General features: G+C 55.7%; 2 protein-coding genes across 7 annotated transcripts; both read left to right on the top strand.

Annotated features, from left to right (window-relative positions):
- Positions 1 to 83: 83 nt before the first annotated feature.
- On the top strand, positions 84 to 6,473 carry RABGGTA (Rab geranylgeranyltransferase subunit alpha). 4 transcript variants are annotated; one of them, XM_058738652.1, is made up of 17 exons: positions 84 to 228; positions 543 to 608; positions 758 to 868; positions 1,211 to 1,335; positions 1,522 to 1,709; positions 2,192 to 2,395; positions 2,693 to 2,776; positions 2,866 to 2,948; positions 3,038 to 3,139; positions 3,245 to 3,350; positions 3,449 to 3,500; positions 3,653 to 3,741; positions 3,874 to 3,962; positions 4,057 to 4,173; positions 5,015 to 5,128; positions 5,424 to 5,511; positions 6,265 to 6,473. In XM_058738652.1, the coding sequence occupies exons 2-17, from the start codon at positions 597 to 599 to the stop codon at positions 6,411 to 6,413; spliced, it is 1,713 nt and encodes a 570-aa protein (XP_058594635.1). In that variant the 5' UTR covers positions 84 to 228; positions 543 to 596; the 3' UTR covers positions 6,414 to 6,473. The 4 variants fall into 4 exon arrangements, with proteins under 4 accessions (XP_058594635.1, XP_058594636.1, XP_058594637.1 ...); XM_058738653.1 differs by having other exon boundaries at positions 85 to 228; positions 543 to 599; XM_058738654.1 differs by lacking the exon at positions 84 to 228 and adding an exon at positions 239 to 376 and having other exon boundaries at positions 543 to 599.
- On the top strand, positions 6,444 to 23,399 carry TGM1 (transglutaminase 1). Of its 3 annotated transcripts, none has more exons than XM_058738648.1 (16): positions 6,444 to 6,562; positions 8,838 to 9,049; positions 9,663 to 9,992; positions 10,120 to 10,308; positions 11,305 to 11,553; positions 11,932 to 12,050; positions 12,158 to 12,265; positions 12,716 to 12,890; positions 13,271 to 13,409; positions 13,528 to 13,631; positions 16,463 to 16,551; positions 17,100 to 17,253; positions 17,361 to 17,642; positions 17,762 to 17,922; positions 18,289 to 18,425; positions 22,996 to 23,399. In XM_058738648.1, the coding sequence occupies exons 1-16, from the start codon at positions 6,486 to 6,488 to the stop codon at positions 23,222 to 23,224; spliced, it is 2,754 nt and encodes a 917-aa protein (XP_058594631.1). In that variant the 5' UTR covers positions 6,444 to 6,485; the 3' UTR covers positions 23,225 to 23,399. The 3 variants fall into 3 exon arrangements, with proteins under 3 accessions (XP_058594631.1, XP_058594632.1, XP_058594633.1); XM_058738649.1 differs by lacking the exon at positions 22,996 to 23,399 and adding an exon at positions 20,255 to 21,251; XM_058738650.1 differs by lacking the exon at positions 6,444 to 6,562 and having other exon boundaries at positions 8,059 to 8,988.
- The last annotated feature ends 1,691 nt before the right edge of the window (positions 23,400 to 25,090 follow it).

The raw sequence follows: 25,090 nt of genomic DNA, 5'->3' as shown, positions 1-25,090 counted from the left end.
TTGCGCACGCGCACTCGTAAACACAAGAAGTAAATCAGGGATTTAGCCTTTCTAGAGAGTACCGGCGCACGCGTCTACCGAGCCCGCCTACTCCGCTGCCGGCCCCTCTCCACGCCTGCAGAGGGCGCTGCGCCTTGGAGAGACTGGGCGTGGCGCCGCTCTAGCCTGCGCCCGGACTCCGTGGCAGGCGCGGCAGCTTAGCGTCCCCCACGCCTCCCCTCGGCGCAGGTGGGTCGGCCCGCACGGGGCGGGAGTGTGTGGGATCTGTGGGGTGGGCGGGTAGCGGCAGTCTCTAGGCGCGGAGTCGTCCCTATTGCTTCAGTTCCCTGGATCGGGTCCGGTCCCGGAAGATCGGGTTGTGGGCAGGGCGGCACGGGTACGAATCCCAGTGTGGGTGAGCGCTCCTCCAGGACGGTCGCTGCTCTTCCCCGACCCTTTCACACCGCAGGGGTCTCCTCCGAGGCTCCCGTGCGGCTTCCGGGGAACAGCTGGGGGCGGGGCTAGCGGGGGCGGGGCTCCCATGATTGACACTTTTTTCCCAGGTTTCTCAGGCTTCCAAGGGACCCCTCCCCGGTCCTGAACCCTGAGCCGGCACCATGGTGAGAACTGTGAGCAAAGCCCCTCACCTCCCCATGCCCGTGCCCCGCGTGGCGTTGCCTCCGTTGCCCTGTATAAACCTGGGGTTCCGCATTGGGGGTTTCGGTGGGTCAGCCCCTGCAAGGCAGCCTGCGCCCTTCCAACCCGTTCATCCCTGTAGCACGGGCGCCTGAAGGTGAAGACATCGGAAGAGCAGGCGGAGGCCAAAAGGCTAGAGCGGGAGCAGAAGCTGAAGCTATACCAGTCAGCCACCCAGACTGTCTTCCAGAAGGTGGGGCCCTCAGAGGTAGCCCCTTTACCAGGTGGCCCTCTTAGGATAGCACAGAGGCCAAGAGCTGGGCCTTAGAGTTGGACTGCCTGGCTGCATATGTGGGTTCTGTCACTTACAAGCTATGTGATCTTGGGCAGGTTACTGAATTTCTTTAAGTTTCAGTTTGTTCATCTGTAAAATGGGGCTTACTGCATAAGGTTGTGAAAATTAAATGAGAGAATACACGTAAACCCATAAAGCGTTCTGCATGCTACCTATTGTATAGAAAGGCATTCCGAGAATATAAAGTAGTTCTATTTGTTATTTGCCTATGACCTCTGACCCTGCTGCCTGCCTTCTAAGCGCCAGGCTGGTGAGCTGGATGAGTCTGTCCTGGAACTGACAAGCCAGATTCTGGGAGCCAATCCTGACTTTGCCACCCTCTGGAACTGTCGACGAGAGGTGCTTCAGCAGCTGGAGGCCCAAAAGTGCGTAGGAGTTAAGGGCCCCAAGAAGATGGCATTAGCCCTCTCCTGCCCAGGTCCAGTGATGGAGGAAGAATGGGACAGCCAGGAGCATAGGCAGAGGAGAGTGGAGGGCTGAGTGCAGAAAGTCAGGAGTGAGCTGAGATTGGGTGTTGTAGGGCCCTGAGTCCCATTTCCCTTTGAGTGCAGGTCCCCTGAGGAGTTGGCTTCTCTGGTGAAAACAGAACTGGGCTTCCTGGAGAGTTGCCTGCGGGTAAACCCCAAGTCCTATGGTACCTGGCACCACCGCTGCTGGCTGCTGGGCCGCCTGCCAGAGCCCAACTGGGCCCGGGAGCTGGAGTTATGTGCCCGTTTCCTCGAGGTCGATGAGCGGAACTGTACGTGCCTGCTGATTGTGTCCCACCTCGTGGTCCTGGGGCCTCAGTAAAGCCCAGAGTTGGGAGGGATGACCAGGACAGGCCCACTGAGCTGATGGCAGAAGGGATGCTGGAGACAAATGCATGCTCTGTAGAACACACAGAGGTGTTTGTGTTTTTTTTTTTAAATTTTTTTTTAACGTTTATTTATTTTTGAGACAGAGAGAGACAGAGCATGAACAGGGGAGGGGCAGAGAGAGAGGGAGACACAGAATCTGAAACAGGCTCCAGGCTCAGAGCTGTCAGCACAGAGCCCGGCACGGGGCTCAAACTCACGGACCGTGAGATCATGACCTGAGCCGAAGTCAGACGCTTAACCGACCAAGCCACCCAGGCGCCCCACACAGAGGTGTTTTTAAGGGCCTCCAAGGGAACTCTGGGGATTCTAGCTATGAAGCTCCTCTTGCCCGACTTCTGAGATGTGCTGTCACCCTTCTTCCTAGTTCACTGCTGGGACTACCGGCGGTTTGTGGCTGCACAGGCAGCCGTACCCCCTGCAGAGGAGCTAGCCTTCACTGACAGTCTCATCACCCGAAACTTTTCCAACTACTCCTCTTGGCATTACCGCTCCTGTCTCTTGCCCCAGCTGCACCCCCCGCCAGACTCTGGACCACAGGGACGCCTCCCTGAGGATGTGCTACTCAAAGGTAAGGAGGGTCAGAGGGTGCTGGGGAGGACTCTGCAGTGATTCCTTTCCAGCCTTGATGCCTAACCCTGTTCCTGAACCTGCTACTTGGGCTTACTGAGCACCTACTTTGTGCCTGGCTTTGGGGGTACATAAGAGTCAATCCCTCTGCAGTGGGAAAGATACAGCTGATACATGTAGCCACTGTGCAAGGCCCACAGATAGATGAAACTGAGGGCTGGAGGTACTCCTGGGTGAGGGTGGGATGATGGGGCGGCCAGGAGCCCACCAGGATCCTGTGCCTCCTTGGCCCCTGCAGAGCTGGAGCTGGTACAGAATGCCTTTTTCACCGACCCCAATGATCAGAGTGCCTGGTTCTATCACCGCTGGCTCCTGGGACGAGGTGAGCAGTGGGGAAAGAGGCTGGGTATTTAGGGCTTGGAAGGAATGGAAGAGGATTTAAGGAGACCTAAGGTTGTATCTCCCCCCCAGCTGACCCCCAGGATGCCCTGCGCTGCCTGCACGTGAGCCGGGATGAGGCCTGTCTGACTGTCTCCTTCTCTCGGCCCCTCCTAGTGAGTCCTGCAGCTTTTGCCGGAGAGCATCATGGATGTGGGCCTGGTGCTGTTGGGGCTGACGGGTCTCTCTTTGTCTCCTGGGCCAGGTGGGGTCCAGGACAGAGACCTTGCTGCTCTTGGTTGATGAGTCACCCCTGACTGTGGAGTGGAGGACCCCAGATGGCAGGAACCGGCCTAGCCACGTCTGGGTATCCCAGGATTGATGGGGCAGAGTGGGGGACTGGGGTGGGGCTGGAGTGGGACAGTCAGAAAAGTGGTGAGGCTCGAGCATTTCCTTAACCTGGTGCTCCCAGCTCTGTGACTTGCCTGCTGCCTCCCTCAATGACCAATTGCCCCAGCATACATTTCGTGTCATTTGGACAGAAGGCGATGCCCACAAGGAGTGTGTGCTTTTAAAAGGTGACACAAGCTCTACGTTTTTATCCCCTCACAGCAGTATCCCTGTCCCTCTCCTCCTCTCATGGTTGCCCCCTTCTACCACCCATTCCTTCTCTCAGGCCGCCAGGAGGGCTGGTGCCGGGACTCGGCCACGGATGAGCAGCTCTTCAGGTGATGACAGGGAAGCACACAGACAAGGAGAGGGGGGTCTGGACTCTGGGGTGGGAGGCTGGAGGCTCGGGCATATGGTCTCAGACTGGATACTGGGGGTGACTAGCACCCTGAGTGGACGCCATCCCATCCCCCGCCTTGCTCATCCTCAGGTGTGAGCTGTCGGTGGAGAAGTCCACGGTGCTACAGTCCGAACTTGAATCCTGTAAGGAGCTGCAGGAGCTGGAGCCGGAGAATAAGTGTGAGGCCCCATTCCCCGAGGTCCTGCTCTAGAGGCCCCTTTCCAGGAGGGCCTCTTGGGGAGAGCAGGAAGGGTCTCAAGAGATGGGAGCAGGGGATCTAGAAGAGACAGTCCTCCCCCTCCCCTCCTCAGGGTGCCTGCTCACTATCATCCTGCTGATGCGGGCACTGGATCCTCTGCTGTATGAGAAAGAGACGCTCCAGTACTTCCAGACCCTCAAGGCAAGTTGGACCTGGAGGAACAGGTAAGGGGGAGGCCTGGTGTGCCGTAGGAAGACAACTGACGGGCCTTGCTTGCCTTCCTCGTCCCCGCCAGGCCGTGGACCCGATGCGGGCAGCGTACTTGGATGACCTACGCAGCAAGTTCTTGCTGGAGAACAGTGTGCTCAAGATGGAGTATGCTGAGGTGCGCGTGCTGCACCTGGGTCACAAGGTAGGGACTGCTGTGCGCACCTTCTCCGGGCCCTCGCCCTGCTGGCCCTCCCTTCCTCCTCATCCCCTGGCCAGCTCTTGTGTCTCCTCCATGGGCTCAGCTGAGGCCCTCAGTCTGGTCTCACCATACCCCTGGCTTTGGCCCCAGTCTCAGGTGCCTTTCTGGACTTTTTTCTTAGCCAAGATTGAACTCCTCTTCCTTCAAGCCTGTTCTTCCTGGCCTTATTTTCCGTCACTTGCCCCATCATTCTTGTTACACAGTTTCAAATCCTGAGTCATCAGGGCCTCTTCGTGCCGTCCCTTCTTCTGGGCCAGTCACATCTTCCTTCTTCCCTTAGAGCGAGCCCTCACTCACCCCCGCTCACTCCGATGCTTCCCTCCCTGGAGCAGGCCGCGGCATCTAAAGCCTGAGTAGTTTCCGGAGATGTTTGACAAACTTCCCAGACTTGGGGTCTTTCCTAGCCAGTATTCCCAACACAGCGGTTTCAGCATGTCCTCGCAGCCTGCCTCCCCTGACACCAGACTGATCCCCCAGCCACAGCAGTCCCACTCCTGCCAGTGTCTGTGCCCACCCCAGCGCCCTCCTGCATTCCTTGTCCCTGCCGGAGGCTGCCTCCTTCCTATTCACTCACTGGCCACCCCACCCCTGCACCCCTGTCTGTCCCATGTGCTTGATGGGGAGTGTATACTGTCGGGGTTGGGGGTGGGGGTGGTTGTAAGGTAAGCTTACCCGTCCTCTCCTCACCAGGGGCCTGTATGGAGCACAGAGGGTAAGTGCCTTGTGAACGATGGCTGAGGCCCCTCCCCCAAGCCTCATCGGGGTATCTCATTCCCCTCCTCAGGATCTGACAGTACTCTGCCATCTGGAACAGCTGCTCTTGGTCACTCATCTTGACCTGTCACACAATCGTCTCCGAGCCCTGCCCCCTGCCCTGGCTGCCCTGCGGTGCCTTGAGGTAAAGCACTCCTTCATCACTGTCCTGGGTGGCCCTCTTCCCTTTTCTCCACCTTAGAAGTCTGCCCACCCTACAAAGAGGTGTCCAGATCCTCCCAGCCCCTGCAAATGACCCTGTGCCTTCTCTGCCTCGGTCACCTAGACTGCCCCAGGTCACCTAGACTGCCTCGGTCACCTAGACTGACCCTTTCCTTGCACTGTAAGCCGATCACCCCAGGCTCCCTACTTGTTTGTACCAGTCCCAGGCTGACAGCTGCCTGCCCGGCCTTGTCTTCCCTGCCCTCCCTGCTCCCCAGGTCCTTCAGGCCAATGATAATGCCATAGAGTCCCTGGACGGTGTCACCAACCTGCCCCGACTACAGGAGCTCTCACTGTGCAACAACCGTATCCTCCTTTCTGGGTGCCTTTCAGACAGCGGGTAGGGTGAGCTGCTGGGCTGGGAAGGGACAGACAGCAAGCAGGGTGGGTGGGAGAGGGGCCACTGGTGGTCTAAGCTAAGGAGAGAGGATAGCTTGGAGCTGTGTGGGCCATCATTGACTTGCACTGGTCGTTTTGCGGGGTGGAAGTGACTTCCTCAAGCCAGAGTTCGTAAATCAGCAGCCTCCAGATGTTCTTGGGTACCCCATGGTACTTTAAAAATCAGGAAGCTTCATATTTAAAAGCTTGAGAATTCTGATTCTACTTAAAAACTGGAAGTTAGGGGCACCTGGCTGGCTCAGTTGGTAGAGCACAAGACACTTGATCTTGGGGTCATGAGTTCAAGCCCCATGTTGGGTGTGGAGCCTACTTTTAAAAAAGCTGGAAGTTAAAGCAACCCTTGGCCTGCATTTCCACTCAGCAACCCTTGGCCATTGTTGAGTCGTGGATGTCCCTGGAGCCAGAGCTAGCTTTCTTGTTGGCCGTAGCCCACCGCTCCTTCTCGTACCACATCTGGCCTGCCTCTTGGGCTTCCGGCCTGGCCCCGTGGGCAGGTGTTTGCAGTCTATAGTCTTATTCCCTCCAGGGAAGTGTGCAAGATGCCTGCCAGCCAGACCGCCAGGCAGCAGCCCCTGGTCTTGAGGGAGAACAGGAATAGATACACGGGAGCTCGTGGATCTGGGGGAACGTGCCTCATTTTCCTTGACTCTTCTGCCCAAGGCCTCCAGCAGCCCACAGCGCTCCAGCCTCTTGCCTCCTGCCCCAGGCTGGTCCTCCTCGACCTGCAGGGCAACCCCCTGTGCCAAGCAGCGGGCATCTCTGAGCACCTGGCTGAGCTGTTGCCTTCAGTTAACAGCATCCTCACCTAGGAGATCCTTCCCCACCCCTGTTCTTTAACTTATTGGGACTGAATAAACAATGGAGAGGCCCCCCAGGCTGCTATGCTGCCGCCACCGCTACCACCGCCACCACCATTACTACTGCCACCTATTTTGGAAGAGGAAAGGAGAGAGTTAGGGTGTGTCACCTCATCCTCGCCCTTTCATTTCATGCTCGGTCCTGCTGTTTCCTCCCATGGGGAACCAGAGTCTCTGTTCTGGGGCAGAATTTGCCCCAGATGCCTTAAATGGAAGGGCTGTATTAGAGTTTACCTTCTGGTTGGGGCTGGGGCTCCAATCGAGTTTGGGTCCAGGTTCTGGTTGGGGCTGGGCTACAAAGCAGCCATAAGTCGCCAACTAGAAGGACTCATAAAAGTTTCTCCCATGACTCCTGCCCCTTCCAGATGCCCTCTGTGCCCCGGCCCATTCACTACAGCTGAGAGGGCTGTTCCCACGAGGAGCTGGTCAGGGTGCCTTTGCTCCGCCCTCTGGTGACTATAGTATTGATCCTCATGAGTAGCATTCTGCGGTTGAACAGCCCTCGAAAGTACTATATCTCAGCTGACCCTCACAAGTGCTTAGGGATGAGATGGTGAGGCCCATTGTACTGATGAGGAAACTACACCAAAGCCGTCTCTGCACCTTGGTCTGGGATTCTACTTGTGTCCGTTCTTCTGTATTGATATGGGATGATAGGTCAAGACTGGCCTCAGCTCCCGAGGTACCGAGCTGGGTATCTGTTCCCATGGTGCCCTGCTATACACACCCCTTGTCCTGACTTTAGAGCCCCAAGGCACTTGAGCCTCCTGGAGGGAGGAGAGGGGAGCGGCTCAGGGGTTAGGGCACTGAGTCAAATCTGGCTAGGTGGGGAAGAAGACCAAAACAAAAGAGAGAGTGACAAGGTACTTTTCTGGTTCCCTGGGAAATGTTCACACACATCCGGTCCCTTAGGGCCCTGCCCCTTCCCATGTTCATGGTGATACATACAGCCCCTCAACAAAGCCCTTTGGCTGACCTGCCTGCCTGGGATTTTGATTTTTACTTGTGTGTCCTTTGCGGGTGTTAGAGGTGGGGACGGACCCTCTGCCAGGTCAGGGGTTTGGAGCTAGACAGGGAAAGGTCACTGTGGGTGTGGAGAGCTCCCTGCCAGGTCCTGGAGTCTCAGTCCCCATTCCCAAAGGCCCCTCCCTGCCTGATGCATCACCAAGTTCAGCCTCTCCTCTAGTCGGTTTCCATGTGTCTTCTTGCCAACCCTGTTTTCACTGTCTTCTCTTCGGTGGCCTATGGGCAGAGCAAGGACAACAGCAGGATGGAGGGAAGAGACCCCAAGAAATGGCCCCAACCTTCCTAAAGAACTTTCAGGAGAGCCTCCCAGAGATGTCTGACCTCCTCTTTGCCTTAGGGTTCCCTCAGTGGCATCCCTGGTGTTCCTCCAGTGCCAGGGTGGAGTTGGGATACACACAGGGCAGGTGCCTGGAGCCGGTCGGTCAGGATTTCTGGGAAGAATTCCAAGTTGGAGAATCCTGGACTCCAGCTGACCAGCCACCCCTCTCTGAGAGAAAAGGGGTAGTCTGCAGCCTGGGGAGAGGGCCTCACTTCCCACCTGAGCCTCAGAGTGAGGGCCCAAACCTTCCCCAAGCTCCCAGGCTGGGGGCAGAAAACAAGAAATTGCTCCTACTCTGACCCTCACTCCCCCCCCCCCCCCCCCCCCCCCCGCCAATCCCAAGCTTGTAGGGACACAGGAAGCTGGGGGCAGTTCATTCATGCCAAGGGTTGTGAAGCAGCTGGAGGAAGAAGGAAGGACAGATGGGTGGGGGGGATCAGAGGATCTGGTAGAGCCGGCAGGTCAGGGGCTGGCTGGTGGAGCCAGTCTGAGGGCCTGGCTGCTGATGTCACCAGTCTGCAGCTTTGGATCCCAGGACCTCCCTGGGCAGGACCAGGCCCATGGGCCAGTTTCATAGGGCTGAGCCTGGCCTAGGCTGTACCAGACCCTGGCAGAGGCAGAGGTACCCGGGGTCTTATGAGAGCAGAGGCAGGCAATGTGAGCTTGGGAACAGGGGGCCCGCTGCCTAGGGGCTTGGGTGACGGGACACTCTGCCCCACGGCTGTGGGGTCTTCTCACCCAGGAGAGGGAGCCCCTTGTGCTCCGGTCTGGCAGGAACCAGCCTGGAGTGGGGTCTGTCCGTGGGGGCAGTCTCAGAAGGCCTTCCACTTTCACCACAGCTTTGAATCCTGACAGACCCCGGCCCCGCCCCGCTTTGGCTCGTTTCCACAGTTCCTCGAAAGGGGAAAGGGGATGCAAGGGGATGCGGCCAGGTCTCCTTTCCCGCCCCTACCTCTGGAGACAGCCCCCAGAGGCCGGGCCTCTTCCCCAGAGTGAGGGGATGAAGCAATCAGGCTTCCCCTTCCCTGCAGCTTGGCTCCGCCCTCCCCCCTCATAAACCACTTACCTGCCCGTCCCACACCTTCCACTCGTGCCTCCTCGACCGTCCTGGGTCCCAGCGGTCCCAACCTGTCCCCGCCCGGCTGCCGGACTCAGCCCTGCTGTCGCCACCACCGCCGCCAGGTGAGGCTCTGGCAGGCCCCGGCAAGGTGGGGTGCGGGCCAGCCAGAGCCTGCCAGCCCAGGTCAGGCTGCCCCTGACGCCCAGGCTCCGCGCCCCAGGGACGTCGGGCTCCCGAACCCGCAGCGCCCGCCACTCCGCGTGGGTGTTTGACCTAACGTGGGAATGCCAAAGACCCCAAATCCTGCATATCACCTGCCCATCTCCTACAAGGAGCCTTGGGTGGGGGATCTCTGCCAAGAATGGGTTCTAGAGGCAGGCAGCTTCGTGGACCTCTAGGCAGAGTAGCTGGCAGGTGGGAGGGAGCGGGTTTCGGGGATGGTCTGTGCCCTGGGTCCCGAGGCTGTGACAAGTGTCTACTCATTTCTGGGATGGGCCCTTAAGAGCAGGTTTCTCAGTGGGTCATCTAGTTTGGTGGATGTGGCTGTGGGGGTAAGAGGGGAAAGATTTCTCTGCAGTGTGGGAAGTTTCTCTAGGTGAGTCTGAAGGGAGTCTTTGGGGAGGGTCCCTGGATGGGTCTGGGGGAATCTCTGGGACAAGATCGGATCATCTCAATCATCTGGTTGGGCTCTCCAACCAGCTCTCCAGATGGAGGGCTTCTGGGTGGGCCAGCTGGGGCGTTCTGAGTACAGGAGGTCTGAGTGGGGGATAAGAGCCTCCCTACCTCTTCCACACAGGCATGATGGATGGTCCTCGTTCAGATGTGGGCCGCTGGGGCGGGAACCCTTGGCAGCCCCCCACCACACCTTCTCCGGAGCCAGAGCCAGAGCCGGACAGACGATCTCGTCGAGGAGGCCGTTCCTTCTGGGCTCGCTGCTGCGGCTGCTGCTCATGCCGAAATGAAACAGATGCTGACTGGGGACCTGAGCCCCACGGAGACCGAGGGTCTGGCAGGGGTCGAGGGTCCAGCTCTGGGGGTCGAAGACCAGACTCCCGGGGCTCAGATTCCCGCCGGCCTGGCTCCCGGGCCAGTGGTGTGAACGCAGCTGGAGATGGCACCATCAGAGGTGAGGCTCTCCTAGCCACCTTATCTGAGAGCTGAAAGGCCTTAATGGGGCCTGAGACTCATCCTGACATCTCTGGGGGCCTGGGCTTCCCATGGGGCCTCGCTGACCCAGAGCTGTGGCCTTGCAGAGGGCATGCTGGTGGTGACCGGTGTGGATCTGCTGAGTTCACGCTCGGACCAGAATCGCCGAGAGCACCACACAGATGAGTTTGAGTACGACGAGCTGATTTTACGCCGTGGGCAGCCTTTCGACATGGTCCTCCACCTCTCTCGGCCCTATGAGTCCTCTGATCATGTTGCCCTGGAGCTGCTTATCGGTCAGTGGGGCCTGCAGTGGGGAGGGTGAAAGCCCAAGAATTGGGGAGTGCTGGCTAGCAGGGCCTCCAGCCCTGGTATTAGGATCAGAGGGACATCTTTAAGCTCCTACCCTCACCCCACTTCTCACCTCTGCCAGACAAGACAGGTGCAAGCACAGGAGTGTGTCTCAGGGAGGGTCTTGGTGTCCCATGTTCCTAAGCTCACCCTCTTCAGGGCTCCTGGGGCGTCTGTCTCAAAATATTTTCTCTTCAGGTGCTTGCTTCAGCTACTCCTTCATTGCTGCTGCCTCTGTGTGTCTTTCTTTCTGGGTCTGTTCTCCTTCCCCAGGGTGTGGCTGGCTCTCTCCTCTCTGTCCAACTCTGTCTCTCTGTCCCCATGACCCAGGGCAGGTGCCTTTCTCACAGCGTTGCTTAGTGGCCGTTGACTGCCCAGGCTGGTGATTATGCTGCTGCCGGGGGCGGGCGACTCCTCATACCCTTTGATTAAGGCCTAGCCGTGCCCACCCCAGCCTCTAATTTCCCAGGTACCCCCACCACTGCCACCAGGGATGTTCAAGGCTCTGGAAGCTTCAGCCCCAGGGGGGTAAGCAGGGTTGGCCTTCAGGATCTGGGCTGCCCTTTCACCAGGGGGTAGGGGCATCCGGACCCAGCCAGGGCAGCTCTGCCCCTCCAGCCCAGGCACTGGGACAGGCAGGCAGGCAGACGGTGACGGTGGCCTTGTCTCTTCTACCCACCTCTGAGTTCAGGGTCAGGGGAACAGGTTTGGGATGTTGGACTGCTCTGCCCTGGCATGTGGGCAAGCATCGGGTGGGGACAGAGCTGCTTTCAGAGTCTGTCACAGACTAAGGTGATGGCCCAACTCAGGGACACACACACACACACACACACACACACCGATGTGTGTCATACACATTCTGGGTTGGGCTGGGAGAAGTCCAAGGCTCTATCTCCCCTCAGAGAAGCCTCACCAGCTAATTGCTGCTTCTCCTGCTCCAGGAAACAGCCCCGAGGTGGGGAAGGGCACACACGTGATCATCCCAGTGGGGAAGGGGGGCAGCGGAGGCTGGAAAGCCCAGGTGACCAAGGCCAGTGGGCAGAATCTAGACCTACGTGTCCACACCTCCCCCAACGCCATCATCGGCAAGTTTCAATTCACGGTCCGCACACGTTCAGAGGCTGGCGAGTTCCAGTTGCCTTTTGACCCCCACAACGAGATCTACATCCTCTTCAATCCATGGTGTCCAGGTGAGCTGCTGGAGTCAGGAGCAGGGCGTGGACAGGAAGGAGCGGGGCTCAGAGCTCCCCTTCCTCAAATCTGGCTAGGTGCCTATGTGCCTAGTAGAAGCCGGCCTTCTATTGTTCAAGTGAGGGGACCTAGCTCCGGTGTAGAATGGTGGCCACCCAAGGTCACATTGCCTCACCTCTCCAGGGCCCTGGTTACAGCCACCTTCCTCCCACCATCTCTGTCACGCTCCCTCTGACCTTCCAGGGAGAAGTGCTGTCGGGCTAGGGGTGTCCCCACTCCTGCTCTGTGTACAGGAGTCCTCTAGAGTTGGCCCAGGGGCAGGTGGGGCCCAGGGAGAGGTCTAGAGGGAACCAGGCATATGTGTTTTGGGGACACAGAGGACATCGTGTACGTGGAGCATGAGGATTGGCGACAGGAGTACGTGCTTAATGAATCCGGGAGAATTTACTATGGGACTGAAGCGCAGATTGGCGAGCGGACCTGGAACTATGGGCAGGTATGGCTGGCCAGGGCCACGTGCACTTGGGGAAATAAGAGGCAGGTGGGGTGGGGTGAGGAAGCGCGTGCTGACCTAAGGGTCACCTCTGCCCTCCCTCCCTCCAGTTTGACCATGGAGTGCTGGATGCCTGCCTGTACATCCTAGACAGGCGGGGCATGCCATATGGAGGCCGCGGGGACCCGGTCAGTGTCTCCCGGGTCATCTCTGCCATGGTGAGCACCCGCACGTCTCTGAGTGCTATGATGTGTCTGCTTCCTGCCTCCCACCTTCTCTGCCCCCTGCTCCTGCCCTTTCTGATTTCTCCAGGAACTCAGCCCTGTCCTGCCCTTGCAAAGGGTATTGTAGGAGGGGTCTCACTCCCTCTCTTCTCCTTGCCTGGCCCCACCCCACCCTTTCTGGCTTCTGTCCCAGCTCTTGTGGAATGTAGGGCCAAACCCAAAACTTGGCACACCCAGGATTCACATTACTGTGTCAGATCCGGCAGTGGGGGGGGTAAGGAGTGGGGGGGGCAGATGTCTTTGGGAGGCCTGGGTGGGGCTCAGGTTGGCTAGATTCTGAGGCATTTAGGGGTAAGGGGTGGTGGCAGGGGCAGGGCTGGGGACTACATGGAAGGCCCTGAGCCTCTCCCTCAACTCCACCCAACTCCATCCTGTCCTGGGCAGGTGAACTCCTTGGATGACAATGGGGTCCTGATTGGAAACTGGTCTGGTGATTACTCCCGAGGCACCAACCCATCAGCTTGGGTGGGCAGCGTGGAGATCCTACTCAGCTACCTACGCACCGGCTATTCCGTCCCCTATGGCCAGTGCTGGGTCTTCGCCGGTGTGACCACAACAGGTAGTGGAGGGACTGGGACAGGAGCTGCCTGGGCCCTACAAGGAAGAGGGAAGGAAACCAGAACCCCACCCAGCAGTGGCTACAGTGCAGAGACAGGTGGGGGGTGGATGGTAGTCTGACCTTAATTATCATTAATTAGTGTTAACTACCTAGGGAGGCCTAGGGGAGAGGAGGGAGAAGCACTGGGCAGGGACAAGGCCAGGCAGGTAGCCTGGCTTCCCCTAACCCCCAGTGCTCCCTGGCCCAAAGGCCTCCTGAGCCCTGACCCAGCTTGGCAACCCAGTAGCCCTTGTCCCCCTGCTATTCCTCACGTGATACCTCACCTGCCCACCCCCCCACTCCTGCCAGGGCCCTGACCTCTAACCCTGGCTCCTCCATAGTGCTGCGTTGCTTGGGCCTGGCTACCCGCACTGTCACCAATTTCAACTCGGCACATGACACAGACACATCCCTCACCATGGACATCTACTTTGACGAGAATATGAAGCCTCTCGAGCACCTGAACCATGATTCTGTTTGGTGAGGCTGGGGCCAGGGCTGGGCTGCCCATCCTTGGTGACCAAGACTTGGACACTGAGGGCACAGGGAGGCCCTGGGCAGGCTGCTCAGACCCAGCCCTCCCTCCGTGTCCATCCAGGAACTTCCACGTGTGGAACGACTGCTGGATGAAGAGGCCAGATCTGCCCTCTGGCTTTGGTGGGTGGCAGGTGGTGGATGCCACACCCCAGGAAACCAGCAGCGGTGAGATGGGCCCCACCTGGCTCCTGTGCCCCCCTTGGCCCCATCCCCATCTCCCAACCTGGGTAACAAGCCCCAAGTGTCAGCACCATCTGGGCGGTAGAACCTGGCCCTTTAACCCCCATGCTTCTTTTCTTCTTCTTCTTTTTTTTTAGAGATGTTACACATTCAGTTTATTTTCTTGAAGTTTATTATAGACCCCAGTGTTTCTTTAAACAGGCTCACCGATGGGATCACTGTCCAGCCTTTCACTATTTTTACCTTTCCGCATAACTCTCTATTTGCCTAAATCTTCTTTATTTACGATGACTAATATATTCAGATGGCTCAAAAGGCAAAAGATGTAGGAAAATTTGGCGAGAGCTTTTCCTCCCTAGCACACCTGCTCTTCTCCTTTGCTCTTTTACTTACACATCCTGGGGGTAATTAATCGAAGGACCATTTTATTTATCTATCTTTTTTAAGTTAAAAAAGGTCATTATCATAAGTAGTACATGTTTGGAAGTTGGGGGGAAGTACAGAATTGAATAAGATAAAATATAAAATTTCCCTATTCTCTCTCAGGATGTTTCTGGTTTTATTTCTTTCTTTCTTTGTTTTAAATATTTATTTATTTATTTATATGTTTATTTTGGGGGGAGAGAGAGACAGAGTGTGAGTGGGGGAGGGACAAGAGAGAGGGGACACAGAATCCAAAGCAGGCTCCAGGCTCTGAGCTGTCAGCACAGAGCCCAACCTGGGGCTCGAACCCACAAATTGGGGGATCATGAATGACCTGAGCTGAAATTGGACGCATAACTGACTAAGCCACCCAGGTGCCCCTAAATGCTTATTTATTTTTGAGAGAGAGAGAGAGAGAGAGAGAGAGAGAGAGAGAGAGAGAGAGAGAAGCAGAGGAGGGACAGGGAAAGAGGGAGAGAGAGTCCCAAGCAGGCTCTGCTCTATCAGCACAGAGCCTGACACAGGGCTCAAAACTCACAAACAGTGAGATCATGACCTGAGCTGAAATCAAGAGCCAGACACTTAATTGACTGAGCCACCTAGATGTCCCCGTTTTTGTTTTGTTTGAGTAAATGTCTAGGTCCCACCCCAGACCTGACATTTCAGACATTCCAGGGATAGATGTACATATTTTTTTGTTTATTTATTTATTTTGAGAGAGAGAGAGAGAGTATGAGCAGGGGAAGGGCAGAGAGAGAGAGAGAGAGAGAGAATCCCAAGCAGGCTCCACACTGTCAGCACAGAGCTCAATGCAGGGCTTGAACCGGAAGATTATGACCTGTGCCAAACTCAAGAGTTGGACACTTAACTGAGTGAGCCACACCCAGGCGCCCCTAGATCTACATTTTTGAAAGCTCCCTTGGTGACGTTGAAGATGAGCTGGGTTTAGGACCACTGCAGGCCCTTGTGGGACACATGAGAAGGGGTGGCCCAGAGAGGTAGAGTGACTTTCTCCAGGGCACGGGGCATCAGGTCAGCCGCAGAGTCTCACCAGGCCTTGACTCCCCTTATGCATTCTGACTTTCACCAAGTTCTTCTCTTGTCTGTTCTGTTGCTCGTTATGAGTTGTGTGTACAGGATGGAAAATGCCAGAGTTCGGATAGGTCGGAGGAAGAAACTAGGCCCCATAACCGAGCCCTAAGAGATCATCACTGATGGCATGACCTGCTGATGTCTTTTCCACAGCACACACATTCCCTCAAACACCAGACCTGCTGTACGCGCTGTTCTCAAACAGCCGTCCGCTTCCACCTTTACATTCCAGCACCAGGCAGCTGGGCCTGCCCCTCCTGCTGCCTTCCTCCCCACCTCTCCCTTCCTCACCCCACGCCAGATAGCCCTTGCCTCGCCTGCATTCCTCCCTCTCAATCATCTCTGTGAACGGTGCCCCCTGCCTTGTGCAGCCAGGCACTGCCCATGATGCTGGAACAGCCTGGCCCGGGATACTGGGGGATCTGAGCTCCTGTCCCCACTCTGGGAAGTAACGGGGTGGACAGCAGGCAAGGGTTCCGAGGCCAGCCAGACCCAGGTCTAATTCTAGCTTGATCACTTCTCTATAATATGGGGATAATATATACCAGATAGGGTTGTTGGGGGAATTAAGTGAGATCATCATATATCAGAGAGGATAGCAGCATGTCTGGAACAGAGTAGCTCTTCAGTAAATAGTAGCTTCTTCCATTCTTTCTTTATCTGACTGTCTTGCAGATCTTAACATCTATTTGGTTTCCCTGAGCCTATGTCCCTATCTGTAAAAGGAAACCATAGTTAGGTGTTTTCTAAGAATCTTTCCTGTTGGGTGGCCCTCACTTCCTGTTTTGTGCCCTCTCTTGTCAAGCCTTTTCCTTGTCAGCCCATCTCCTCCAGAAAACCCTCCAAGCATGCCAAGAGAAGAATCTATTTCCCACCAGCTCCCCTCTCACCTCCCCACAGAGAGGACACACTGCAGGCTGTAGAGCTGAGGGTTTGTTCTGGATCTTTCTGGAATGGTGGCTGCTTTCCCAGCCAGCAAACAGAGTCACCCTGGGGTCTGGGTTTGTCTTGATGCAGGATGGGTTTCCTGACTTCTAGGGGTCACAGTCGATATCCATCTTCGCCCAGTAGAGGAAAGATGTGTTGATAACTTGGTTATCAAGGCCGGCTTGTCCCACGTTTGGCCTCACCCTTGTTGACTGAAGCCAAATGGAACTGTGCTTTCCTTTGTGTTCCTTCCCTGGGTTGGACCAGGTGGCAGCTGACCTAAGGCACCAGGGTCTGGGTGGGTGGGCCTCTCCCTAGGATCAGAGGATCCCCTCAGCCTCCTGGGATCTCTCACCTCTGTCCTGGTCCCCTAGGCATCTTCTGCTGCGGCCCCTGCTCTGTGGAGTCCATCAAGAATGGCCTGGTATACATGAAATACGACACGCCCTTCATTTTTGCCGAGGTGAGGACTGTGTTCCAGGTGCCTTCTTGGGTGGTCTGAAGAGACCAGAGCACAGCTGTCAGGCCTCGGTTCTCTGGTCCTGACTTCACCGCTGACCGAGTAGCTGTGTGACCTTGGGAAAGTCACTCATTTAGAGTCTAGGTTTCCTCAACTGTAAAAGGGTGATAATAATGGCCGCTGTGCTTCCTGTACTCAGGATCAAAAGAAATAATGGGTATGAATCTGCTTTATAAGTCATAAAGTCTGTGAATGAGCATAAGGGATTACTGTTATTAATGCCAAAATGCACTGCAAGGAGCCTCCCAACTTCTTCCCTTCTCTCTGGCCTCATCTGGCTCAGCTTGGAAGGTCTCCCAGGTTGGCTGTGCCAGGAAGTTCCTAACCCTTGGATCCAGCCCTCCCTGCAGCTCCTAGGTTCAGGGGAAGGCAGTGGGGGGAGGGGGGGAGGGGGGGCCAGTGGGGGGGGAGGGGGGAGCAGGGGGTCAGGCCCAGCCTCAGACCCTCTGGTTATCTCATTCCTGGCTCACACCCCCACAATCCCCCAACAGGTTAACAGTGACAAAGTTTACTGGCAGCGACAGGATGATGGCAGCTTTAAGATCGTGTATGTGGAAGAGAAGGCCATTGGTACGCTCATCATAACAAAGGCCATTGGATCCAACATGCGAGATGATGTCACCCACATTTATAAACACCCAGAAGGTACCGTTCCCTGAACCTGGCCAGCTCTGGCCCACACCAAGGGTTCCCACTGCGCACTTGCCTGCTCCGGCAGTGGCTGTAACTTCACCCTTACCCTCAACCCCCAGGCTCGGAAGCAGAGCGGAAGGCAGTGGAGACAGCAGCCGCCCACGGCAGCAAACCCAACGTGTACTCCACGCGTGACTCAGCAGAGGATGTGGCGATGCAGGTGGAGGCACAGGACGCGGTGATGGGGCAGGACCTGACTGTCTGCGTGGTGCTGACCAATCGCAGCAGCAGCCGCCGCACCGTGAAGCTGCACCTCTACCTCTCAGTCACCTTCTACACCGGTGTCACCGGGTCTGTCTTCAAGGAGAGCAAGAAAGAAGTGGTGCTGGCGCCAGGGGCCTGTGAGTGCTCCTTTCCCTGCCCCGCTGATGGCCAGGCACCCCGGGCTGTGGACATGGAGGCCCCAGGAGGCCGTGTCTGGGCGAGCGGGCCTAGGTGACACCTTGCCTCTTCTCCCCAGCGGACCGCGTGTCCATGCCCGTGGCCTACAAGGAATACCGGCCCCACCTCGTAGATCAGGGGTCCATGCTGCTCAACGTCTCAGGCCACGTCAAGGAGAATGGGCAGGTGCTGGCCAAGCAGCACACCTTCCGTCTGCGCACCCCTGACCTTTCCCTCACCGTGAGTGCAGCCTGCTGGGCTGGGCACGAAGGATGCCCTGGGGCTAAGGGAAGTTGGAGGGGGAGGGGAGAGGACGCTAAGCCTGGCCACCGGAGAAGGTCAGGGACTGGCTGTGGGCTCTTGGGCCCCAATGTCCTCCCCTGTAAAATCAGATCTCCTATTCCCGATCCTGCAGATGCTTCAGTGGGGGAGTGGGTGGGAGTTTCTTCTCTGGCATCCCCGGAGCCCCATTCTTCTCCGGGGTGCCCATGTGGGACTTGGGGGGAGGTTTTGATTCTGGAATTTTCCCCTCTCTGGTGGAGTGTATGATTCCCTTGTATTTGGCCAGGGTCTCTGATGCGGAGGGGGTGTCTCTTTTTCTCTTAGTTGTTGGGGGCAGCCGTGGTTGGTCAGGAGTGCGAAGTACAGATTGTCTTCAAGAACCCGCTGCCTATAACCCTCACCAATGTCGTCTTCCGGCTTGAGGGCTCTGGGCTACAGAGACCCAAGATCCTCAATGTGGGGTGAGTCTGGCCTCTCCCCCCCCCCACCCCTGCCCTTTTCTGCTCTCCCAGACTGCTAGGGGTCCCACGTTGCTTCCTGTCTTGGGTCAGGACAGTAGTCAGTCAGGACCCAACACAGCAGCCTGGAGCCAGCCAGCAAGGCCTTCTAACTTAGTTCAGTGGGAGCAGCGTTTAAGACCTGCCATGTGCCTAGTGCGGGCCTGTCCTTCCTCACTGTCCCGCTGCGGAACCAACACTTCACCTAGGAATCCATAGCAGCTCATCACTAACATGCGCCCGCCACTCAGGAATTGACCAGGCACTTCAGGATTATTATCCCATTTGCAGACCACAAAAAACCCTTTAAAGTACATTAGAGAGCATCGTATGATTAAAAGGAAAGCTTTGGGATCCTGAAAACTTGGGTTCAAGTCTCAGCTCCAACATTCACTAGCTATGTGCCCTTGGGCAAGTGACTTATCTCCTTTAAGCATGTTTTCTCAGCTGGAAAGTGGGGATAGCAACCGTCCCTGGCTCCAAGGGCGGTTGTGAGAATTCGGTGAGCTATGCACATAAAGCATCTAGTGTTGGGCTTGGCACAACATGAGCCTCTGTTGGTAGTTCTTACTTTGATTATTGCTACCGTCACCTCCGCTTTATGACAGGGAACCTGGTGGCCGTGTCTCATGAGGTCTCCCAGCCCGTAAGGGGCAGACTCTGCTCTTCCCACCATGGCCCACCCAACACGCAGGCTCTCAGGCCTGTGGCTTCGTTTGTGCCAGGAGGGCTCGAGCAGCGGTTCCCAAGGAGAGGGCCCTGTCCCGTAGGTCCTCTGCCAGCCCACCTGAGCCTCACCCCGGCCTCAGAGAGGCTCTGCACCCAGGGAGGGCACACCCAGCGCTTGTGTGCCTAGGCCTGGGCTGTCATCTCTGACACAGAGCCACACATGCTGCTGTGACCCTCCCTGGAATAGCACAGAGGGAAAGCAGAGAAGGCCAGAGGCTGGCTGACCTTTAAGATCAGACTTCTGGTGACAGGGGCAGGTGTTTTCCTCTTTTGACAAAGAGTGCCTGAGGGAAAGGGATGGCCCCTGTGGAGGGGTTGGGTGGGGGAAGCAGAGGGTCCCTGCCCGCCCTGCCCCTTCCTTCCCCGGACATATAGCAGGCTCCGCCCGGTGGTGGCCCCCGCTTTTGCCAATAGGTCAAAGCTGAAAGGTTGCTATCCTGAGCCTTGCCCCACCTTGACCCCGCGTGATGTGATATGCCACAAAGGAGTGCCTTCCCCATTTCACCTTGTAAGAGTGTCCAGCAGCTTAGACTGTGCAGCTTGGGGCTCCCAGTGAGCTCACTCTGTGGCCATCTCTCACCTGCAGATGACGAGGGTTTCCCCTGTTCAGAGGGCTCCCCAGAGCTGGACTGTCCTCAGCAACTCCACCACATCTTTGATTCTTGCCCCTGCCTGGGAGTAAAAAGAGGACCCCTGTGCTGAGCATGGGGAGATCCAGCCCCGCTCTGTAGCTGTGGGGCTTGTGTGACACCCCACCCCCCACCTCAAAGGCCCTAGTCTTCTCTCCAGTAAATGAGAAGGTTGGATGATGGTTTCTCAAGGGAGGTCCTCCTTAGGCATTCTGTGGCTCTTCTCTGCTGCAAGCCCAGGCGGGGGTCTACAGAGCAATTGAGAAGGGGGAAGTCCCTGGGCTGTTGGTTCAGATATATTAGATTCCAAGACAGATATTACTTTGCTCTCGTTTGCACATCAAAGGCTGTGGTATGGAAACCCCATTAAGCATAGGTGTGCCACCCAGTGGGGTGACTGGCCACTTAATAAACATTCCAAACTTACTCCTCCAGATGGCTGTTGTCACTCACCACCAAGCCAGTCACCAGGGGAGGCTGAAGTCTATTCCAAACCCTTCTGGGGAATTTGCTCCACAGCCTGAATCATATTCTCTAGAATGTCCTTAAGGGTGGACTTCTGGGGTAGACTTGACTTTGGAGAAACAGCCTGAAGCCATTTAAAGCTAAGACTAATTAAGAAGGTAGGTGGAAAAGGTGGGTAGTGTGCCCTTTTCCATCAGAAATGAGGTTCGGCTGTGAGGGAGGAACAGGATGCACCCGGCGCGTGTCAGGGAGAGGGAGAGAGAGACAGACGTGGTGTACGTGTGGTTTTCCGTGGCTCTGAAGACAAATCTGAGAGGAGTTTTTAAATTCGTTTCAAGTCTTGATAACGTGATTGAACCAATCCATAAGGGAAGCACGATGCTCATTTGGGTGTCTAATTTCTGGTGTCCTTGTCAGAGAGCCGGTTTCATTACCTGCACTGTTTCAGGCCCATTCCAGCTGTACCAGCTGATGCGCTCAACTTCAACCAGCAAACCTGGGTGTGTCAGGTCTTGCCTGACACTGAGGCCGGGGCTGGGAGAGATCTTGACATTCCTAGCTGGAAGCTGAAAAGCAATTTCTCTTAGAAATAACGTTTACAAGTAAAGGCTGTATTCCGATCTAGTACAGTTCAATTCTAGTATGAATTAAGTACAGTGTTGAAGGCTGACCTGAGCCTAAACAGCTTGAAGTTTGTATCTCTGGAAAAATGGGCATGAGTTAAAAATGCGAATTTGTAACTGGCCACAGTATAGCCTACCTGTTAAGTTATAGATTTAATGTCTAGTTATATATTATAGTAAGTCTAGAAATTAGGTCTGTAACTTAATGGGGAGACCATCTATATCTCCCTGCCTTCCACTTATTCCCTCCTTTGTGGAGCTTAGAGTCACCTTCAAGGCCATCTGATTCCACCCCCTCATTTTATATTCATTCCCATTTTACAGACCAAAAAGCGAGAATCAGAAGTTTATTTTTATTATTTTTTTTTTTTTAATTTTTTTTTTTCAACGTTTTTTTATTTATTTTTGGGACAGAGAGAGACAGAGCATGAACGGGGGAGGGTCAGAGAGAGAGGGAGACACAGAATCTGAAACAGGCTCCAGGCTCTGAGCTGTCAGCCCAGAGCCCGACGCGGGGCTCGAACTCACGGACAGCGAGATCGTGACCTGGCTGAAGTCGGACGCCCAACCGACTGCGCCACCCAGGCGCCCCAGAAGTTTAATAATTTGTCCTAAACCACACAGCTAACAGCGGTAGAAGAAAGAGTCCAATGTGGTCCAGGGCAGCCCTTTGGAAGCAGGCTCCAAGCTAAATGTTTTGCCCCAAGGAGAGCCCATCTTTGAAGTTGGGGTGTTGGCTCTTTCCCTTAGAAGACTGAGATGTCTGCACAAAGTCCGGCTCCAGAGTGGATCCCCCAAGGCAGGCTTGGATTGAAGAGGGGGCCAGAGGCAAGGGTTCAGGCAGAGGCAGAAAAGGACGGATGCTAACAGGCACAAGCAGGTGTGATAGAAATGCAATCGTGTTCAGTGTATACAGCGCACAGACCGATTACTGCAGGAGCTCAGAGCAGGACAAGGTTCACTTCCCTGAGGGCAGGAGGTGCTCAAGGGGTGGTGTGAGCTGGGCCTGGAGCCAGCCCAGGAGCAAAGCATGAAAACAGAGGTGAGTTCGGGGAGGGGAAGGAACTCATTGTTGGGGCTGGTGGGCAGGAGGAATGGTGGGGGATGATGAGGCCTTGCTGGCGGGGCTGAGTCAGAGTGAGCCTGCGTGTCGGGTTAGGGAGCTGCCGTCTCATCCCAGAAGCACCGAGGAAGCCAAACCCTTGACGGATTCAGTTCACCTCCAGGTGACTAGAAACTAGAGTGGGAAAATAAGATAGGACATTAGGAGGCAAGGAGGCCAGTTGGAAGGCTAGTGAAATTGCGATTCCCAGAGGGAGGGTCTGGGACTAAATTTCCAGAGGTCCATGGAGAAGGGGGGAAATGAAGACACCATAGTATGTATGTGTGCACATGTACACATGTATCTCTCTCTCTCTCTCTCTCTCTCTCTCTCTCTCTCACACACACACACACACACACACACACACACACTTGTCCCTTTAAAGACGTCAATTGTCTATTCTTGGGAAGGACTTTCCTTTTTCTCTGAGATAACATCTTTCCAGTGTTTGCAGGTATTAAAGATCCTCCTTCCTCTTTGGTAAGATGATTATATTGCAGAGGCTGACTAATTATCTTCCACTTTCTTTCTTGGCCAAACTGAAATTATTTGGCAATACTGTGTTGAGCCCCGAAGTCTCATTTTAAAGTTTCCTTGGTCCTGGAACCCCCAGATGAGATGGGGTGGCTGGTCTGGTTAGGGCAGGAGCATTGGTGATGGAGAGGTGGGGGACACAACATGCAGTCTTTGTCCAGGTGTTTGTGGGGGTGGGGAGGGAGGGATGGATCCCTGGATGACAGATGACGGGAAGATTTCCAGCTCAGGCAGCTCGGTGGGTGGCCACTGACCTGGCTATGCAGAGGCAAGGGCAAGGAGGCCTTGGGGCTCAGGCTTCGTCCTGGCCGCTGGTGTGGAGATTCCAGCTGAATCCAGAAATGCCCGAAGGGCTCCACCTTCTGCTCCTTCCTTCCCGGCAGCCCCATCAGTCCTTCCTCCCCACTCCACCCCCAGTCACCCCAGGTCCATGACTCTATCTCTGCCCATAGGGACATTGGGGGCAACGAGACAGTGACGCTGCACCAGAAGTTTGTGCCTGTGCGACCAGGCCCCCGCCAGCTCATCGCCAGCTTGGACAGCCCCCAGCTCTCCCAGGTGCATGGTGTCATCCAGGTGGACGTGGCTCCGGCCCCTGGGAGCGGAGGCTTCTTCTCAGATGCTGGAGGCGACAGTCACTCAGGGGAGACCATCCCTATGGCATCTCGAGGTGGAGCTTAACCCCTGGCCAGGAGCAATGGGACTGGAGTCAGAGGAGCAAGGACATTGCCTCGCAGGGACCCAGCGCAGAGCTGCTCTCCATAGGTTCAGGTGGGGAGGCCGGGGCACCTGGGGAGGGGGCCGCTCTTCACTTGCACTGGGCAGCACAGATGCTAATAAACTGTTTTTTAATGAACCGTTTTTAATGAAACCGTTCTGTCCATCTACCAGTTCGTCTGTCCCTGCTGCCAGCGCAGCAGCTCTTGAGATGGGGCCTGCTTGGCGTCAGGACGACCTTGAACATTTGACTGGTCTTTCCCCACTCCAGGATGCTTCTAACTGACCAAAAACCCTTCTGAAGCCCCCCGGAGTGAGGCGGGACTGCCTCCCTTCCATGGCACCCACGGTGGGTGAGAAGGATCGAAGTGTCCTCTTGTAGGCACACGTTTGAGATAGAACTAGGCTGGAGTCCTCTCTGAGCAGCAAAAACCACTTTCCAATATTTGTTTTCAAATGTGTTTGGCTAAGAATATTTATAAAAGCAACACATGTTCAATGTTGAGAATTCAGAAGACACGGAAAACTGTAAAGGAGAAAAGAACAATAAGCTTCAACTACCACCAGGTACAGAAAACAGCCGTTAACATTGTGTTTCATATGCCAATCCCCCTCACCCCCCACACGGTGTAACCTGTGGTGAGCATTTTCTCACAGCATTAAATAATCTTTGAAACCATCATGTTTACAGACTGGGCAGTAGTCTTGACTTCCAGGCCATCCTCCTGGTCCTCCTGAAGCCCCTGCTCAGCCTTGGGGTGTCAGAGTGACTCAGGCCTCCAGCCAGGCGCTCCCCCAACCAGCTACACTCTGCCTAGGTGAGTCCTGCGGGTCACGTGGTCTTAAGGACCATTGGCTCCCCAAATTGCATCTGTTTTCCTTGAACTTTAAACTCCCTTATCTATTGCCTTCTTAGTGCGTCTGCTGGAGACTCACAGATGCCCCCCATGTACTGTCTGAGATCAAACTTCTGACCTCCTCCAGCATATCCCATGGCCTCCCCATATCAGTAAATGGCAACTCCATCTTTCCAAGTTTCATGGGCCCCAAAGCATGAAGTCACTCTTGGCTTCTTTCCTTCTCTCATATCCCACTTCTGGTCTATCAGCCAGTCTTTTAATGTTATTCTCTCTGTCTCTCTCCTTTTTTTTTAATGTTTACTTATATTTGAGAGAAAGAGAGCACGAGCAGAGGAGGGGCAGAGAGAGGGAGACACAGAATCCAAAGCAGGCTCCAGGCTCTGAGCTGTCAGCACAGAGCCCGATGTGGGGCTCAAACTCACCAACCGTGAGATCGTGACCCGAGCTGAAGCCAGACGCTTGACCGACTGAGCCACCCAGGTGCCTCTCCCAGCAAGTCTTGATGGTCTGTCTCCCATATACAGATGTCCAGTCTGACCACCCATCACCTCTTCAGCTCCCAGAACTCCCTTCATCTCCTACCTGGATTGTTGCCCCAGTCTCCTAATCATTTCCCCCACTTCCGTTCGTGCCCTCTGATACTCTGCTGTGCAGAATGGGTGGGTGAATCCAATCGTGTCAGTCCTTTGCTCAAAACCTTTGCGGGGGCGGGGGGTGGCACCTGGGTAGCTCAGTCAGTTAAGCATCTGACTCTTGATTTCAGCTCAGGTCATGATCTCAAGTTTGTGAGACCCATCCCCGTGTTGGGCTCTGTGCTAACAGCGTAGAGTCTGCTTGGAATTCTATCTCCCTCTCTGCCCCTCTCCCCCACTGGCACTCTCTCTCAAAATAAATACACATTAAAAACAAACAAATAAAACCCAACAACCTTCTACGGGCCTGGCCCCTGACTTTCCTTCTGGAAGAACAC

The sequence above is a fragment of the Neofelis nebulosa genome, chromosome 7 (assembly GCF_028018385.1).
Source record: "Neofelis nebulosa isolate mNeoNeb1 chromosome 7, mNeoNeb1.pri, whole genome shotgun sequence".
NCBI classification, from domain to species: domain Eukaryota; kingdom Metazoa; phylum Chordata; class Mammalia; order Carnivora; family Felidae; genus Neofelis; species Neofelis nebulosa.
The sequence above is the reverse complement of the archived record's forward strand: the minus strand, read 5'-3'. Positions and strand labels throughout refer to the sequence as shown.

What these genes read in the sequence shown, in the direction of transcription:
- RABGGTA (XM_058738652.1), top strand. An exon ending in CCGCTGGCTCCTGGGACGAG is followed by an intron (nt 2,777 to 2,865) that starts GTGAGCAGTGGG and finishes TCTCCCCCCCAG; the next exon opens with CTGACCCCCAGGATGCCCTG. An exon ending in GGAGTGTGTGCTTTTAAAAG is followed by an intron (nt 3,351 to 3,448) that starts GTGACACAAGCT and finishes TCCTTCTCTCAG; the next exon opens with GCCGCCAGGAGGGCTGGTGC.
- TGM1 (XM_058738648.1), top strand. Translation starts at nt 6,486, where the DNA reads ATGCTGCCGCCACCGCTACCACCGCCACCACCATTACTACTGCCACCT. An exon ending in CGCCGGTGTGACCACAACAG is followed by an intron (nt 12,891 to 13,270) that starts GTAGTGGAGGGA and finishes GCTCCTCCATAG; the next exon opens with TGCTGCGTTGCTTGGGCCTG. An exon ending in CATTTATAAACACCCAGAAG is followed by an intron (nt 17,254 to 17,360) that starts GTACCGTTCCCT and finishes CTCAACCCCCAG; the next exon opens with GCTCGGAAGCAGAGCGGAAG.